General features: G+C 35.4%; 1 protein-coding gene across 1 annotated transcript; it reads right to left on the bottom strand.

Annotated features, from left to right (window-relative positions):
• Positions 1-449: 449 nt before the first annotated feature.
• On the bottom strand, positions 450-1,389 carry LOC129010229 (olfactory receptor 6C74-like). The gene is given in 2 exon segments (XM_054444218.1): positions 450-1,313; positions 1,315-1,389. Coding segments are annotated over 2 exon segments (939 nt in total).
• Between the last annotated feature and the right edge of the window lie 18,665 nt (positions 1,390-20,054).

Raw genomic sequence — 20,054 nt, 5'->3', positions numbered from 1 at the left:
ATTCTACTAAACACTAAGTAAGAAAGCAGATTTCACTTTTGTATCCACCAATAATACACTCGTTAAGTGATCAAACCTAGGTAGTCTACTGAACTCTATGTAGAATATATGACAAATGGGGTCCCTGAATTCCAGAAGAGTGGAAAAGAGCACGGAAAAACTGAAGTCTCACTTTGTCTTCCTCTGAGAGAATTTTGAAAGGAAATCAAAGAGGCACTAAATAACAGGCAAATGATTTTGACCAAAACCAAGAAATATCTTTTCTATGTGCTCTCAGCATGAGGGAGAAATGGCAGTGAAGGTTAGGCTTTGGAGATTAGAAAGGCCATAATGAAAATTATGTCAAAAAAGAGGTAATATTATTGAATACAAACATTGAAATACTTTGTACATACTCCATTCTTCTTGTTTTATTTTACAAATAACCTTAATAATATCATTAAAGTGATTCATTTCATTGAGAAAAGTTCAATCTTTTTGACTATGTGCTTAAAAACATCTTTTACTTGTTTGTTTCTCAGTGTATAAATAAAGGGATTCAACATGGGGGCAACAGAAGTGCTGAGCAGAGCTATCCCTTTATTTAATGACACTCTTTCTTTTGCTGAGGGTTTCACATACATGAAGATGCAGCTGCCATAAGAAATGGACACGACCACCATGTGGGAAGAACATGTAGAAAATGCTTTTCTTCTCTGTTGAGAAGAAGGTATTTTCAGAATAGTCCTGATAATATTTGTGTAGGAGAGAATCACTAATACCAGTGTAACCGTGAGCGTCAAAATGGCTGAGAGAAGCATCATTAATTCTATTATGTCAGTGTCTGTGCAAGAGAGCTGCAGTATAGGAGAAACATCACAGAAGAAATGATCTACAGTGTTGGCTGCACAGAAATCAAGCTGGAGACCCATCAGGAGTGGCGGAAAAATTATTAGGAAGCCAGCCATCCATGAAGAAAAGACCAGCAAGCTGCAAACTCTGCTGCTCATGATGGTGGTGTAATGCAGGGGTTTGCAGATGGCCACATAGCGGTCATATGACATGGCAGCCAGAAGAAAAAATTCAGTTGCCCCCAGGAGAATAGTGAAAAACAGCTGTGCTGCACAATTGTTGTAAGAAATGGTCTTATCACCTGTTGCCATACTAACAAGAAATTTGGGAATGCAGACAGTTGTGAATGAGACTTCTAAAAATGAGAAATTTCGGAGGAAGAAATACATGGGTGTCTTGAGATGCAAATCCAGTAGGGTGAGAGTGATGATGGTTAGATTCCCAGTGATGCTCAACATGTAGGTGAAAAAAAGGAGAAGAAAAAATAATCACCTGTAATTGTGGATCATCTGTCAGTCCAAGAAGAATAAAATTTGCTACTGCTGTACGGTTTCTCATAGTTGATTTCTATTTTTAAAAATAAGAAGAAAAATTAAAACAGAAGAGGAAAGGTCTGCATGAGATACCCATTTTTCTTGAAATCCACCATAAAGACATTGCTACCCACACCCAACCTCCTTTAACAGCAGCCTATAAAAATTAGCTTATGTGATTTTTACTCAAAATGTTGCTAAATACATGCAACTTTTTGAGTTTGTTCTGTTTTCTCAATGGCCATAAATTTAAGCATTCCGAAGGGATAATATGTTGCATCGATAAAAGTCATGTCAATATAAAAACAAACACAAGAACTATCATAATATTTCAACTTTTATATTCTGTATTTGAATTTTTTCTTAAGTATTTATTTTATACCATCTGGTGATTCCATTCTTTGCTCAATGAAGTTTTTTTCTGTGTTTGTTAGTCTTTTTTCTAGACTTTGCTATTCATTAATTCAGATTTCAGCTGAGAACTCTGTCTTTTAAAATCAAAGCAAAGTTGATTTAAACATCTCTTGGCTTCCACAGTGGGAATTCAATACCCTCACCAAACTTCTAAAAACTCTCCAAGGTCTCCATCCTCATGACCGTTTTTATCTCTGCTTTCCCAATTTTCCTGAAAACTTGAATTTACATTTGTCTCACTCACTCTGGTTGTTCTCTTTTCTGTATTTACCCAAGCAGATATAAACCCTATCCTCATACATGATGCTTGTGTTGTTTATGTAGTACATTTGCAGAATATTTGCAGTGACAGAGGAGGGTCCTACAAAACAAACTATTTAAAAATAAAATGTGGCTTGTGCGTGTAATCCCAGCTACTTGGAAGAATGAAGCAGGAAGATTGCTTTGAGACCAGGAATTCAAGGCTTCAGTGAACTATGATCATGCACTCCAGCCTGGATGACAGAGCAAGACCATGCCTATAAATAAATCAATGAAAATCAAATGTTAGCTGGACTTCCCTCATAATTGTCATTAGTGTCACTGCTCTGCATGTTTCCCCCTGTTGCCATGGCCATCTCTTTTCTTCTGTATCTTATTCACATCCTCTCTCTTTTTTCTAGTTCAGCACATAGCAATTCAAAATTATGTTAACTTTTTTATTTTTCTTGTTTTTCTATCTTTTTCCAGACCGTGCTTAGGTCCTCATGTTTATCACCTGAAAAGTCTATCATCACCAAGTTTTTCTTAATAATGACAACACTTTCCCTAAGAAGAATATTGTGCCATATGTTAAACTGTATGTGAACATTATTACATTGTGTATATTCCAGCTCTGGGGTGAAACACATACACAAGCATTTCCAGTGATTATAAATGATTACAAAATAACTAAAATTTTGTCCTAATCTCTCTTCATTTTCTTTTGTACTTTTCCCCTTCCTTTCCCATTATTTTTGGTTGATCATTTTTCTAAAAATGTATGGTCATTTAAATGTAGTCCATATTCATTAGGAAGTTTTTTAAAATTAAAAATCATAGTTTATATTAAAGCTCAAAAAACACAGGAAAACCTCAATCAACAAAAGATGAGTTATAAGCCAGAGAATGCAGTCAGAAAACAATTTATATGGACACTGTCCAGCCTAAATTTAAATTATAAAATATAAAAATAACGAGCCAAACAGCAATGAAAAAACTATTATAACCTACTTGACAGCATTAATTTTCTACTGAATCCCACAATAAAATGCTTGCTGGGTGATAGTAAAATAGTCATATGTTTCCAACCACCAGTATAGTCCCAAAGGCAACTGCAGCTGTTTTGGCAAGTTACAGGTAAGATAGATTCTTTGGGATATGAAAAGTAGATTTTACATGAAATGTTTAAATAACATTGAATGCAACATGACTACATACAGGGAAAAATTTTTTCAAGTTCAGGAAAAAAATTATTTTTTCAGTATTACATTTCACAGTGTTTACAAAGACTATGAATACTAGAGGCATACGCAATTATAATTATAGAAAGGAAAATGCATTCATTTAATAAAATGCATTCCTGAGATTCGATTGTATGTTGCAATGAATATTTCATCAAAACTAGGTATCTGCAAGGTGAAAGGATCAAAGCTTTCTTATAACACACTTAATTTTTTCAGTATAACTTCTCAAATGGTTAGCTTAATATTTGCTTTGTAAAAAACAAAAGCAAAAACAAACTAGTTATAATTTCATGCCGTACTGTTTCAATAGCTTTACAAAGAAATTATTTTCTTCCTCTAGCTTCATGCAACAAAGTTAGTATGATTAAAATAAAGACATAATTTTTTCCAAACTTTAATATATTTAGTAGCAATTTCATTCCCAATTGTCTTTTTTTAGGTAAGTCCCAGCACAGAGGTAATTTTTGAATATTGTGTCTTCTCATGTTTTTATGTTGCTTTCATCCATATTTCTCATCCAAAAAATACGTTAATGCCAGAAACACTCAGGATGTTTAGGCTCGAAGATTTTATTATGACATTAATCTTACCTAGGTTCTTTTCTTCTCATGATTTTTATTAATAAGTTGTTCTCTGATTTATGTTGTATTAAATTAAATTTGGAGCATATATCTCTCTCTCTATGTTTATCATCTCTCTTCTATATATACATATATGTGTATATATAATCTAGAGAGAAGAAGAACAAAGAGAAGGTTTCTAGCTTGTTGTTCAATCTGAGGTGTCTCTAGTCTATACGAGGAATACGATAGCTTATAGTTTTTAAGACTGGAAGAACTATAATCCTTTTTATACACTGTGCCATTTGTCTCAAGAGGATTAACTGATTTAGTAATTTTATAAAAGAAGGAAACATTTCCCTGAAGACTATTGGACTAGGACGCTGAAGATGTATTAAAATCATTTTATTGAGTGGCAAAAACTCTATAATTCATAAGCTGAAGTTTAAAAACCAGAAAAGAACTACATTTTGAGGTGGCTATATGTTATAAACTATAAGGCAGTTTAAAAATACTTAAGTTGGCTTACATGTTCATAAAAAACACACATTTCAAAAAAGAATAAACTCACTGATCTATAGTGTGAAACAACTTCAGAGCATTACTAAAATTTTGGATTCAGATTAATTCAATAAAGACATATATAAGACTTATAAAGACTTACATTCCTTAGGTTCACTCTCAATGCTATCTTTTCATGTGGCAGATTTAGAGACAATCAGCTTTAGAATCTAGAAAGCTAGGCTATGTCATCATTAGCAAAGAAAATAGTGTGTGAGGTGACATTAGTATGTCAGGGTCAAAAGTATAAAAAATTGGATTGAAGAGAAATAAGTCCAGTGTTGAGTTTCTCAGGACAGATACATGCAAGTCAAACGTGTTTGCACCGCTAAGTGTCCATATCCTTTCTGTAGGAAAATTTTATTGGTTCTACATAAAAATTTTATTTCAAATGCATGTACTTTTTAACATTTCCACTGCTAAGTACTTAAATACTAGCTGTCATAGCAGATAAATTTTAAAATTATTAAGGCTTGAACATCACACATTTTTAAACATTTTAATGATGTATAAAATGCAATTATCCTAATTGTACAGTTTGGTCACCTTTCATGTGAATATATCCATGTGAGCAGCATTCAGATGAAAAAACAGAAAGTTAGCAGTATTCCAGAATTCTTGCTCTTCCTGCCTTCTGGTCATTCACCCTTCAAGTCTATCACTATCTTGAATTCCAACAGAACAGATTTGTTTTGCCACTTTTAACAAAATAGAAAGCATTTCTTGAAACTTTAAGGTCAAATATGCAGCATGTAGGGCAGGGATTGTGTGCGTTTGTTAGGAGAGGTGAGATGGTGATGTTTAACCCTATGCAGTCATTCAGAGTCTACCTAATTAACACTGACATCTTGAATGTAGATCTACAGCCAGCAGGGCAGGATAAGAAAAAGACAGAGCAATAAATCACTTAGGAGGTTTTTATTGTGAGGCATGGAAGTGATTTTCATAACGTCCATTCACCTTCCATTGGCATGCAATGAATTCAGTTACGTAGCCAAACCTAAATACTAAAATGTTGGGATATCTAGTCTAGATGGGTCCAGCAAGAAAAGTTTTGTGATTAGATGAGCAGTGTCTGCTACAATTTCCATCATTCTAATCCAACCTACTATTTTTTTTATGTTTATTTTTTTTGAGACGGAGTCTTGCTCAGTCGCCCAGGCTGGAGTGCAGTGGCGCGACCTCGGCTCACTGCAAGCCCCGCCTCCCGCGTTCACTCCATTCTCCTGCCTCAGCCTCCCGAGTAGCTGGGACTACAGGCACCCGCCACCATGCCTGGCTAATTTTTTTTTGTATTTTTAGTAGAGACAGGGTTTCACCGTGTTAGCCAGGATGGTCTCTCTCCATCTCCTGACCTCGTGATCCACCCGACTCGGCCTCCCAAAGTGGTGGGATCAACCTACTATTAAAACAGAAAAAGTTCCCTCTTCCCCCTCACAGGGCATGCGATGGGGGAGTGGCTCAATTCTTGGGTGTCCCACTGCTGAAAACTCCAGGGGAAGCATGCAGACAGGCAGGTTGTGGGGCTCCAACTCCATGGCAATTTCTAGGGGTGAATGCTTACAGCTGAAGTCCCAATGGGTGAGTATTACAGAGTGCTCTTTTAGTTTAGCTGTCTGTAGGCAACCTGTGTTAGTCAGCTCAGTTACAACCTCTGCCTTATCGCAAGGACAGAGGGCATTCTGTATCCTGGGGTTTCTCGCCTTGGTGTACTGGAAGAATCAGAGGACATGTCGGCTTGGAGAATGAGTGCAAGGTTTTATTGAGTGGAAGTAGCTCTCAGCAGTGGGGAGCCAGAAGGTGATGAAGTGGGAAAGGAGTTTTCCTCTGGAGTAGGGCCGCTCATCGGCCTGGGCTTTAGCTCCAGTCACCCCGGCCAAACTCCATGTCGTTCCACTGGTAGAGGGTCTGCCGGTCTGCTGGCGTCTGTCAGTGTGCTCTTCCACCAGCGTGCTCCTCTTGATGTCCTCTCTTGATGTCTAGCCACCTGTGTCTTCTTCCACTGATGTGTTCCTCCTAACTTCTTGGATGCCCCACTACTCAAACCTCCAGGGGGAGCATGCAGACGGGCTTTCTGTATCCTGGGGTTTCTTGCCTTGGTGTACTGGAAGAATCAGAGGACATGTTGGCTTGGAGAATGAGTGCAAGGTTTTATTGATTGGAAATAGCTCTCAGCAGATGGGGGAGCCAGAGGGTGATGAAGTGGGAAAGTGGTTGTCCCTTGGAGTCGGGCTGCTCATTGGCCAGGGCTCTCCTCCAACCACCCCAGCCAAACTCCACGTCATTCCACTGGTCGATGGTCTGCTAGTCTGCGGGCCTCGGTTAGTGTGCTCTTCCACTGACATGCTCCCTTTGACATTCTCTGAATGTCCAGCTGCTGTGTCTTTTTCCACTGATGTGTTTCTCTTGATGTCCAGTCAATTGTGTGCCTGCCCCCTAGAGTCTCCGGGGTTTTATAGGCACAAGATAGGGGTGTGGTGGACCAGGGTGGTCTTGGGAAATGCACATTTGGGCAGGAAAACAGAAATGCCTGTCTTCACTTAGGTCCATGGGTACAGGCCTGGGGGTGGAGCCTTAGCCAGGGACCACGCCCTTCCCTTCCCAGCACTTTCCTGCTCCCCTTTCCTATTACTACTACCTCCCACCTGTACTTAATAACCTCTAGTAGCCTTATAAATATTTTGCTTTCTTCCATTATTGAATCGATTTTCTATGGAGAATCTAAAATTATGTTTCCTAAAATTTAATTCAGATTAAGCCACTTTTGTACTAAAATTAGGTCATGAAATATATTTGAAATGCAGATTATGACTGGCAAGCAAAACATCCCATGGCATAGCTCTTCACTACCCCATTTAACTTCATGTCCTTCCACTCTTTCCCTGTGCTATGTTATTCATTAGAACATGGACTTTCTTTCCATTCCTCAAGCTCTTTGTCACCTCTCCTTCTACCTTCACCCCTGCTCCACCTCCAAATTCTAGGCCTAAGATTAAATATCATCTCCATAAAAATATCAATTTAAGAAGAAGAGCATATGTGAGGAGAAATGTCCCATCTTTAAAATCTTCATTTCAGACTTTGGTTCTTCTGAATACAGTCAATATTTGTTTTTAAATATCATTTCTTCATAATCCTTTTATTTCCTAGCTCTACCAAATTATAAGTGCATCAGAGCTGAGAATATGTTCATTGTATTATTCATCTTTAATACTTAAGATATGGAATATCCCTGACACTAAACAAGAATTGAATAAATATGTGTTTAGAAATAAAAAGGTTGAATTATTTGGATATGAAAATAGTTGCAGGTTATTCTGAGATTCTTAACAAGAAGAAATAAGATATAAGGCACTGTCACTGACTAAGAGAGCATAGGAAGAGGAAGTCTTGGCAGTAAGCATGGAGGAAAATTGGAGGAGTCGGACAGTAATGAGAAGCTAATTTTTAAACATTCAATTCAGGAATTCATCTGTATACAAATCCTCTGATATAACTCTTCTCAAATTTCAAATAAAATAACCAACACTAAAAAAAAAGACAGTAATTCAAATTTGTGCAACTCTGAAAGCATTTGAAAATAATATTAAAATGTTTTAAAATATGAAAAATGCATCCAATTTTTATGCACTGAGCAGCAGTCACTCATGATTGAATGAAGTAATCTTCAATTTCTCTTTAGTTTCCTTTCTTGTCTTAGAAAAATTGAATACACTGCCAAGAAAACTGCTCATTATGACAAAGGAATTTTGTGTGAGCAAAGTAACTTAATAACTGTGTTATTTCTCCTCCCTAAATATTATTTCAGTAGGTTTATTATTTTGTTGTTATTAATACCGAGTTCAAAAAGTCAAACATTTCATAACTCTGTTAATGAAAATTAGTAGCCGTCTGCTCCAGCCCTCATCCTCCATAACTCCTACTCCCAGAGACTTCCACTGTTAGCTTTTATTTTCCTTTTCTGTCCAATACTATTTCTTAAATGATATTTTCAGTTGTAGTTTAGTTATTGGCTTTTTTTTTTTTTTGGTTTCTTTTTTTTTTTTAAGTATGAAAGACGAACATTTGATTTCTTACACTTAGCCCTCCTATACACATTTCTTTTCTCTCTATCTTTTCATTTTATTTTTCATAATAATTTTATTACAATTACCAGTAAAATTATATTCTAATTTGTTATTTTGACAATGTAATTTTTTTTCTAGTTGAGCCACACCTTACCCTTATTCTGCTTCTTTATTCATCAATGTTTTGTTTCCATTGGGTCTAATTAAAATAATTGCATCGTTATTTATGTGCTCTTCAGTATTCCTTTTCCAGGCTAGCCAACAGAAGAACAGATATACCCTCGATAGATTCAAATACATTAAGCAAACCCTCACTTTTTTTTTTTCCCCTCATCAGTATCAGTCCTGGAGTTCTTTCTCTGCCAACCCATTACAGCTAGTTGATTTCTGGGGCTGATGCACAACTTTTGTACTGAAATGGATGTTTCTGTAATCATGGAAACTATATTCACCTTTCTCCAGTTTCCATGTGTTGACACAAATGGAGTCTTTAAGCTTCCTCATATTAGGATTCTCTCTTTGAAGAAAGCAATTACAAATTATCAGTGATAAATTTAGAAGCACTGAATTAGGAACAAAAATAAATTTTGTTTAGAATGAGAATCATAACAAGTCACAAATTAAATTAAGCTATTAAAATAATAAAATCCAGAAAAAAATATTAAATGCCAGTTATATTTCTCTGATACCTTTTCCCTTACATTTTTGACTATATTACTTGATGATACTCCACAGTTCTGGGTTTTTGTTAACTAATTATTTTAAATGTTAAATTCAGTGACATTTAGTACATTTACGATGTTCTGCCAACACTATCTATGTTAAGTTCTAAAACATTCTGACCATCCGTAAAGAAGAAGGGTATGCATTAAGCAGCCATTCTCCATCTCTTCTCCCCTCAGCCCCTGGGTCATATCTGTCTGCTTTCTGTCACTATGTATTAACCTATTTTGGATATTTTACATATATGCAATCAGGTATCTACCTGATTTCAATTATCCAGGTATACACCTAGGAGTTAAATTGCTATATTATATGGTAATTCTAACTTTTTAAGGAATTGCACAACTGTTTTCTCCAGTGGCTATACCATTTTTCATTCCCACCAACAGTGTACAAGCATTTCAATTTCTCACATCCTCCCCAACACTTATTCCCCCCTGCCCCACCCCAGGCTTTTTTTTTTTTTTTTTTTTTTTTTTTGGTATACTCATCCTAGTGGGTTTGAAATGGTTTTGATTTGTATTGCCATAATGACTTAGACGATGAGCATCTTTGCATGTCTTTCTGGCATGGCCTGGGAAAGGTGGTAGTGGTTCTGGACTGACCTGTAGTGACCTGTGATGCCTGACCATGAGGGACATTCACGACTTCATTCCAGAGCTGCTGCCAAAATACCTGGTGCCACAGCCCATGGGGGACTGTCTTCGAGGATTGCCCCGCCTGCCTTGCGGGCAGTGTCCTCGGGACTGTGTTCGTGGTGCGTAGGTTCAATATCACGTCTTCCGTGTGCTGCTTTATTTCCTGCTTCGAAAATGTATTCACGTGGAAATCCAGTGGACCAAGATGCTGCAGGGGCCTTGCCAGATGGTTCCATAACTGTAGAGTCTAAATACTATTCATTACAGAAATTAATACTTCAGTTGAAAGAAGTACTGATGATTTTTCAAAACAAATGAACCATTGTAGTTTACACGGAACCATATTGTAGATTTGTCGTTAGCACTTATTTTTGCATGTTGACTACCTAATAAACTGTAAATGTAAAACAAAAATGTCTTTCCTGGTCATTTGGAGAAATGTCTCTACAAATTCTTTGCAGATTAAAAAAAATATGCTGTTGATTCTTTGTTGCTGAATTGTAATCGTTGTTTAAATATTCCATATACTAGAACCTATTGTTCCCATTCTGTCAGTTGCCTTTTCACTCTTCATAACTTCAAGGTCATGAAGATTTACCCTGTATTTTTTTCTAAGTGTTTTATAGTTTTGACTCTTACATTTAGGTCATTGATACATGTTGGGTTACTTTTTGTATACAGTGTGAAATAGGAATCTATCTTCATTCTTTTGCACGTAGCTTCCCAATTGTTCCAGTATTTTTTCTTGAAGAGACTATTCTCTCCTCATTCAATGGTCTTCATATTCTTGTAAACAATTAATTTTAGCCATAGATGTATGGGCTTATTTCTGGATTCCATCCCAGAAAAAGTCTATTCCATTTTTTGTTATACCTATTCTTATGCCAGTATCACATTTTTAAAGTTATTAATGAAGATTTGTAGTAAGTTTAGAAAGTGAAAAGTGTGTCCTCCCACCTGCTTCTACTTTTTAATGGTTGTTTTGACTACTCAGGATTCATTGCACTTCCACATAAATTTAAAGGTTGGCTTTTCCATTTCTGAAAACAATGCCCTTGGAATTGGATAGAGAATGCACTGAATCTGTAAATCGTTTGTACAGCATTGGCATCTTAACAACCCATAAACATGGGATGTCGGTCTACTTATTTAGACCTTTAACTTCGTTCAGCAATGCTTTTAGTTTAGAGTACACAAGTATTTCACCTTCTTGGTTAAATTTATGCCTAGGCATTTGGTTGTTTTTGATGGTACTGTTAATTTTAATTGTTTTCTTCATTTCCTTTTCATATTATTCACATTTATGTATAGAAATACACATTTTTATGGACTGATTTTGTATTCTACAATGTTGCTGGATTTTTTTCAGCTTTAATATTTTTCAGTGGATTCTTAGGATTTTCTATCTATAATATTATGTGTTCTGAGAATAGGGATAGCTTTATTTCTTTTCTAATACAAATGTCTTTTTTTTCTTTTATTTTCCCCCAATTGTGCTAGCCAGAATTTCCAGCACAATGATGAATAACAGTGGTGAAAGGGTGCATCCTTTCTTATTCCTGGTCTTTGGGGAAAGTCTCTCAGTCTTTCACAATTGAATATGATTTTTGTTGTGGGTTTGTCATGAATGCTCTTTGTCAGGTTGAGGAAATTACTTCCTATTCCTAGTTTGTCATGCTTTGTATCATGAAAGTGTTTGAATTTTGCAAATACTTTACCCACATTAATTGATATGATCACTTGTTTCACCCTTTCATTCTGCAATGTGGCGTATTATATTGATTGATTTTCTTTTTTTTTCCTTTAACTTTTATTTAAGGCTCAGTGGTACATGTGCAGGTTTGTTTCATAGGTAAGCTTGCTTCACGGGGGTTTGTTGTACAGATTATTTCATCAGCCAGGTAAATAAGCATAGTATTTAATAGGTATTTTTTTCTGATCCTCTCCCTCCTCCAGCTGTCCACCTTTAAGTAGGCCCCAGTATCTTTTCCCCTCTTTGTGTCCAAGTGTTATCATTTAGCTAAGACTTATAAGTGAGAACATGCAGTATTTGGTTTTCTGTTCCTGCATTAGTTTGCTTAGGACAATGGCCTCCAGCTTCATCGGTGTTGCTGCAAAGGACATGATCTCATTCCTTTTTATGGCTGCATAGTATTCCATGGTGTATATGTACCACATTTGCTTTATCCAGTCTACCACTGATGGGTTGATTCCATGTCTTTGCTATTGTGAATAGCTGCAGTGAACATATGCATGCATGTGTCTTTATGGTGGAATGATTTATATTCCTTTGAGTACATACCCAGTAATAGGACTGCTGGATCAAAGGATAATTCTGTTTTTAGTTCTTTCAGGAATTGCCATATTCCTTTCCACAGTGGCCAAACTAATTTACACACCCATTAACCATGAATAAGCATCCCCTTTCCCCATGTTAAGCCATCATTGCATTCTTAAGAGTCATTCCATTTTGTCATAATACATAACACTTCTAATATGCTGCTGGGTTTGTTTTGCTAGCTTTCTGTTGAGGATTTTTATATCTATATTCAGAAAAATATAGATATGAGGACTGCTTTCACTGTATTCCATAAGAGTTGATATGTGTTTGTTTTTATTTGTCCCCAAGTTCCTAATTTCCCTTGTAACTTCATCCTTAACACATTGATAGTGTGTTATTTAATTTCTACAAATTTGTTAATTTTTAAATTTTTCTCTCATTAATTTCTAGTTTCATTCCATTGTGGTTTAATAAAATATGTCATATGATTTGAATTTTTAAGTTCCTATTGAAATTTGTTTTGTGGCCTAACATATGGTCTCTTCTAGAGTACATTGTACATACACCTGAGAAAAATGTACATTCTGCTGTTTTGGGGTGGACAATTCTCTATGTTCTAGATCTAGTTAGTTTATAGTGTTTTTCAAATTCCCTATTTCCTTACTAGATCTAATTTGTTCTGACTATTCATTGAAAGTGATGTTTTGAAGTTTTCAACTATTATTGTATATCTATTTCTACCTTTAGTATTGTAAAGGTTTTATTTACATATTTGGGGCCCTTCTCTTAGGTTAGTATATGTGTATAATTGCTATATCTTCCTAATTGGTTAATACTTAGACCCTTCTAAAACATTTTTACTTAAAGTTAATTTTTATACTATTAGGATATCTATCCTAGCTCTAATTTGGTTATTATTTTCATAGAATAATTTTTTCTATCCTTTCACTTTCCATCTATCCATGACTTTGAATCTAAATTGAGCCACTCTTTGAGTATAAAATTAAATCATATTTTAAATACATTCTGCCTATCTTTGCATTTTCACTGGAAAGTTTATTCCATTTACTTTAAAAGTAAATACTAAGAAAGGGATAATCTCTGACATTTTGTTATTGTTTTTCCATGAGTTTTAATTTTTTTGTTTATTCTTTCATTACTGCTATCTTTGTGTTCAATTGATTTTCTGTAGTATATTTTTATTTCTTTCTCATTTCCTATCCTATTATTTTTTTTTATTTACTTAATGGTGACCCTGGGGATTATGATTAATATCTTAAATTTATGACAATATATTTTGCATTTATACAATGTTAGTTTCAATTGTATACAAAAATATACTTCTATACAGCTCCAATTTCTTTCTCTTATATTGTTGTTACAAATCACAACTTTATATATTGGAAACCCAATAACACAGATTTGTAACTATTGTTTTGTACATTTGTCTTTTAAGCATGTAGGAGAAAAGTAGAGTTTAAAACCAAAAATACAATAATACTGACTTTTGTATTTACCAATGTAGTTAACTTTATCAGTGTTCTTTATTTCTTCATCTGGCTTTGAGTTGCTTATGAGTATCCTTTTATTTCAGCCCAAAACACTACCTTTAGCATTTTTTGTAAGGCATGTCCACTAGCAAAAAACTCTCTCAGTTTTTGTTTATCTGGGAATATATTATTTTTCATTGATTTTTGGAAGATTTTTTGCCAGCTATAGAATTTTTGGCTGATAGATTTGCTTGTTTGTTATTTTAGCTCTTTGAATATATCATCCCACTAACTTCTGGCTTCCATGGCTTCTGATGATAAATCAGCTATTAATCTTATTGAGGATGTCTTCCGTATGTCTTACTTCTCTCTTGCTGCTTTCAAGATTCTCTTTTTGTCTTTGGCTTTTGACAGTTTGATTATCATGTGTCTCTGCGGATCTCAGATTTATCTTTGTAGTTTGTTGAGCTTTTGGAATGTGTCATTTCATGTATTTTATCAAATTAGAAAGAAAGTTTGGGGGCATTATTTTTTGAAACGTCCTTTCTGCCTCTGACTAGAATTGTATCACAATTTTAGGTAATCTTTCAAGAAAGCAGTAAAATTCTTCTTGAAAGCAGTTTCTTCACTGAGATGGCTAGAGGGACTTATAAATAAACATGATGGCAAACTGCATAAATCTATATTTTAAAAAGCAACCTATGATGGGGCAGATAAGAATGGTGCACATATGTTGCGAGGTGAGAAATAGGTTAATGAGAGCCACATCCTCAACCTCTGTAGCGTGAAGGCAAGAAATTATATCTGCACTAAAAACTTAGGAATTAGTAATACCTGAAAATTAACTAAAACTATAGAGATATATGCCAAAAGAAGCAGTCAAAATTTTAATTGGTTAAGAAAAGGTAAAAGAATCACAGCTGTTTTTCATAATAAATATTATTAAATATTTTGCATTATTTACATGGATAACTTGAATAAAATTTTTTAAAATAAAATACATAATGTAAAATAAAAACAACTCTCCCAAACTATAAGTACTCCCAATCATGATGTTCTCTGCTCACTACCAAAGGATTTTTCTATCAATTTAGTGTAATGGAATATGCAATGATGTGCCAAAATGTATTTCATCATACCGAAAATTGAGAGGAAAATGTTTATTTTTTTGTATCTATAAAGTCTTTATTTTTAGAGCTGTTTTAAGTGCACAGCAAAATTTAGAGGATGGAATAGAGCTATCTCACATATATTCTGCCCCCACACATTTATAACCTCCCTCATTATCATTATCCCCACCAAAGTGGAACATTTATTACAATCGATGAACCTTCTTGACGCATTGTTACTACCCAAAAGTCCATAGTTATACTAGGGTTCACTCTTGGTGTTGTACATTCTATTGGTCTGGACAAATGTATGACATGTATTCACATGACATGTATTCCATATAATAGTATTATATGGAGTAGTTTCACTGTTCTAAAATCCTCTGTCTTCCACCCATTCATATTTCCCTCCCTGCACCACTCTTTTTATTATGTCCACAATTTTGTCTTTTCCAGAATGTCATATCACTGGAATCATATAGGATATGGCTCTTTTGGATTGATTTCTTTCTTAGTTATATGCATTTAAGTTTTCTCTATATCTTTTCATGGCTTGATAGCTTACCTCTTTTCAGTGATGAATAGTATTTTGTGGTCTAGATGTATTACAGTTTCTTTATCCATAAACCTACTGAAAGACATCTTGGTTGTTTCAAAGTTTTGGCAATTATAAAACAATTTATATAACTATTGTGTGCAGGTTTGGTGTGGACATAAGTTCTCAACTTTTTTTGTATAAACATCAAGCAACATGATTGCTGCTGAATCATATAATAACAAGAGAATGTTTAGTTTTGTAGAAAACCACCATACTGTCTTCCAAAGTGACTATACCATTTTGCATTCCCATTGGCAATAAATGAAAGTTTCAGTTGCTTTTTATTCTTTTCAACATTTGGTGTTATCAGTATTTTGAAATTTGGTCATTCTAATATGTGTGTAGTGACATTTCATTGTTGTTTTAATTTGCGTATCCCTTATTACATACAATTTTGAGCATCTTTTCATATGCTTTTTTACCATCTGTATATCTTCTTTGGTGAGAAGTCTGTTCAGGCCTTTAGCTCATTGTGTAATTGGGTTGTTGATTTCTTTATTTCTGTTTTTAAGTGTTCTTTGCATATTTTGGATAACAGTCTTTTATTGGAAATATATTTTGGAATTATTTTCTCCCAGTCTGAAACTTCTCTTTCACTCTCTTGACCGTGTCTCTCACAGAGAAGAAACTTTAAATTTAATACAGTCCAGCTTATCACTTCTTTCTTTCATGAATGTGTCTTTGATGTCATATCTAATGATGTCTTTGATTGCCATACCCAAGGTCATCTAGATTTTCTCCTATGTTATCGTCAAAGTGTTTTGTCATTTTGCATTTACATATAGGTCTGTGATACATTTTGAGTTATTTTTTGTGAAGAATGTAATGTGCATGTGAGCCCAGTTTCTTCTTTAGAATGCTATAATCTGAACGTTTGTCTTACCCCAAATTCATATTGTAAAATGGTAATCCCTAAGGTGATGATATTGGGATGTGGGGCCTTCTGAAAGGTGACTAGGTCATGAGTAAGGGCAGCACTCTCGTTAATGAGGTTAGTGCCCTTATAAAACAGACTCCAGAGAGCTCCATGGTCTGCCTCTTCCACTGTGTAAGGTAACAGTGAGAAAGTGGCTCTTCATGAGGAAGTGAGCCCTTACCAGACATCAAATCTGCTGGCATCTTGATCTTGGACCTCCAAGATTCCAGAACTGTGAGAAATAAACTCTGTTGTTTATAAACCACCCAGTTTATGGTATTTTGTTATAATAGCCCAAAAAGACTAAGACACAGCATAATTTGTTGAAAAGGCTATTTCTTTATGTATTGCCTTTTCTCCTTTGCCAAGGATCAGTTAACTATATTTATGTGGATCTATTTCTATATCGTATCCCATTGATCTATTTGTCTGTTCCTTCACTAGTATTAAGCTGTCTTCATTACTGTAGCTTTGTAGCAAGTCTTGAAGTCAGGTGGTGTCAATCCTCAAACTTTGTACTTATCCTTCAATTTTTTTGTTGATTATTCTGGGTCTGCTGCCACTCCATATAAACTTTAAAGTTAGTTTGTCATTATCTACAAGATAACTTGCTGGAATTTTGATGGTAAATGCATTGAATCTATAGATAAAGTTGGGAAAAACTGACATCTTGACACTAGTGAGTCTTTCAATCCATTAACATGGAAGTTCTCTCGCTTTATTTAGTTCTTTGATTTCTTTCAGTGGAGTTTTATAATTTCTCTCATATACTTCTTGGGCATATTTTGTTACATTTATACTTAACTATTTCATTTTAGGGAGTACTAATGTAAGTGGGTTTTGTGTTTTTAACTTCAAATTCTACGTGTTCATTGCTGGTATATAGTAAAATGACTGACTTTTGTGTATTAACCTTGTAGCTTGTAAACTTGCTGTAATCACTTAGTTCAAAGAGATCTTTTGTTGATTCTTTTGTCTACATGGGTAATCATGTCATCAGAGAAAATATACAGTTACATAGCTTCCTTTCCAATCACTATAGTTTTATTTTATTTTCTATTATTGTATTAGCTAAAATGGGATTTCTTTTTTTTCCTTTATTTTAGATAATCCTAATTTAAATTTTCTTATATTATTTTGAGAGTGTTAACCTTCTGCTTTCTCTGTTCACAGATGCTGAAATTTTTAGTTTTCAGGTGCTGAACTCCCTGGATAACTCTATTTTTCTTCCCCTTTTTTTAGTCTTTTTTTAAAAATTTTATTTTATTATTATTATACTTTAAGTTTTAGGGTACATGTGCACAATGTGCAGGTTAGTTACATGTGTATACATGTGCCATGCTGGTGTGCTGCACCCATTAACTCGTCATTTAGCATTAGGTATATCTCCTAATGCTATCCCTCCCCCCTCCCCCCACCCCACAACAGTCCCCAGAGTGTGATGTTCCCCTTCCTGTGTCCACGTGTTCTCATTGTTCAATTCCCACCTGAGTGAGAACATGCGGTGTTTGGTTTTTTGTCCTTGCGATAGTTTACTGAGAATGATGATTTCCAATTTCATCCATGTCCCTACAAAGGACATGAACTCATCATTTTTTATGGCTGCATAGTATTCCGTGGTGTATATGTGCCACATTTTCTTAATCCAGTCTATCATTGTTGGACATTTGGGTTGGTTCCGAGTCTTTGCTACTGTGAATAGTGCCGCAATAAACATACGTGTGCATGTGTCTTTATAGCAGTATGATTTATAGTCCTTTGGGTATATACCCAGTAATGGGATGGCTGGGTCAAATGGTGTTTCTAGTTCTAGATCCCCGAGGAATCACCACACTGACTTCCACAATGGTTGAACTAGTTTACAGTCCCACCAACAGTGTAAAAGTGTTCCTATTTCTCCACATCTCTCCAGCACCTGTTGTTTCCTGACTTTTTTTTTTTTAATTTTATTTACCAACATTTCTTTTTTTTTCTTTTATTATTATTATTATTATTATTATTATTATTATTATACTTTAGGTTTTATGGTACATGTGCGCAATGTGCAGGTAAGTTACATATGTATACATGTGCCATGCTGGTGTGCTGCACCCACCAACTCGTCATCTAGCATTAGGTATATCTCCCAATGCTATCGCTCCCCCCTCACCCCACCCCACAACAGTCCCCGAAGTGTGATGTTCCCCTTCCTGTGTCCATGTGTTCTCATTGTTCAATTCCCACCTATGAGTGAGAATATGCGGTGTTTGGATTTTTGTTCTTGCGATAGTTTACTGAGAATGATGATTTCCAATTTCATCCATGTCCCTACAAAGGACATGAACTCATCATTTTTTATGGCTGCATAGTATTCCATGGTGTATATGTGCCACATTTTCTTAATCCAGTCTATCATTGTTGGACATTTGGGTTGGTTCCAAGTATTTGCTATTGTGAATAATGCCGCAATAAACATATGTGTGCATGTGTCTTTATAGCAGCATGATTTATAGTCCTTTGGGTATATACCCAGTAATGGGAGGGCTGGGTCAAATGGAATTTCTAGTTCTAGATCCCTGAGGAATCGCCACACTGACTTCCACAAGGGTTGAACTAGTTTACAGTCCCACCAACAGTGTCAAAGTGTTCCTATTTCTCCACATCCTCTCCAGCACCTGTTGTTTCCTGACTTTTTAATGATTGCCATTCTAACTGGTGTGAGATGGTATCTCATTGTGGTTTTGATTTGCATTTCTCTGATGGCCAGTGATGGTGAGCATTTTTTCATGTGTTTTTTGGCTGCATAAATGTCTTCTTTTGAGAAGTGTCTGTTCATGTCCTTCGCCCACTTTTTGATGGGGTTGTTTGTTTTTCTCTTGTAAATTTGTTGGAGTTCATTGTAGATTCTGGATATTAGCCCTTTGTCAGATGAGTAGGTTGCGAAAATTTTCTCCCATTTTGTAGGTTGCCTGTTCACTCTGATGGTAGTTTCTTTTGCTGTGCAGAAGCTCTTGAGTTTAATTAGATCCCATTTGTCAATTTTGGCTTTTGTTGCCATAGCTTTTGGTGTTTTAGACATGAAGTCTTTGCCCATGCCTATGTCCTGAATGGTAATGCCTAGGTTTTCTTCTAGGGTTTTTATGGTTTTAGGTCTAACATTTAAGTCTTTAATACATCTTGAATTGATTTTTGTATAAGGTGTAAGGAAGGGATCCAGTTTCAGCTTTCTACATATGGCTAGCCAGTTTTCCCAGCACCATTTATTAAATAGGGAATCCTTTCCCCATTTCTTGTTTTTCTCAGGTTTGTCAAAGATCAGATACTTGTAGATATGTGGCATTATTTCTGACGGCTCTGTTCTGTTCCATTGATCTATATCTCTGTTTTGGTACCAGTACCATGCTGTTTTGGTTACTGTAGCCTTGTAGTATAGTTTGAAGTCAGGTAGTGTGATGCCTCCAGCTTTGTTCTTTTGGCTTAGGATTGACTTGGCGATGCGGGCTCTTTTTTGGTTCCATATGAACTTTAAAGTAGTTTTTTCCAATTCTGTGAAGAAAGTCATTGGTAGCTTGATGGGGATGGCATTGAATCTGTAAATTACCTTGGGAAGGATGGCCATTTTCATGATATTGATCCTTCCTACCCATGAGCATGGAATGTTCTTCCATTTGTTTGTATCCTCTTTTATTTCCTTGAGCAGTGGTTTGTAGTTCTCCTTGAAGAGGTCCTTCACATCCCTTGTAAGTTGGATTCCTAGGTATTTTATTCTCTTTGAAGCAATTGTGAATGGGAGTTCACTCATGATTTGGCTCTCTGTTTGTCTGTTATTGATGTATAAGAATGCTTGTGATTTTTGCACATTGATTTTGT

Source organism: Pongo pygmaeus, chromosome 10 (genome assembly GCF_028885625.2).
Source record: "Pongo pygmaeus isolate AG05252 chromosome 10, NHGRI_mPonPyg2-v2.0_pri, whole genome shotgun sequence".
NCBI lineage: Eukaryota > Metazoa > Chordata > Mammalia > Primates > Hominidae > Pongo > Pongo pygmaeus.
Note: the sequence above shows the minus strand (reverse complement) of the source record. Positions and strands in the feature narration are given on the sequence as shown.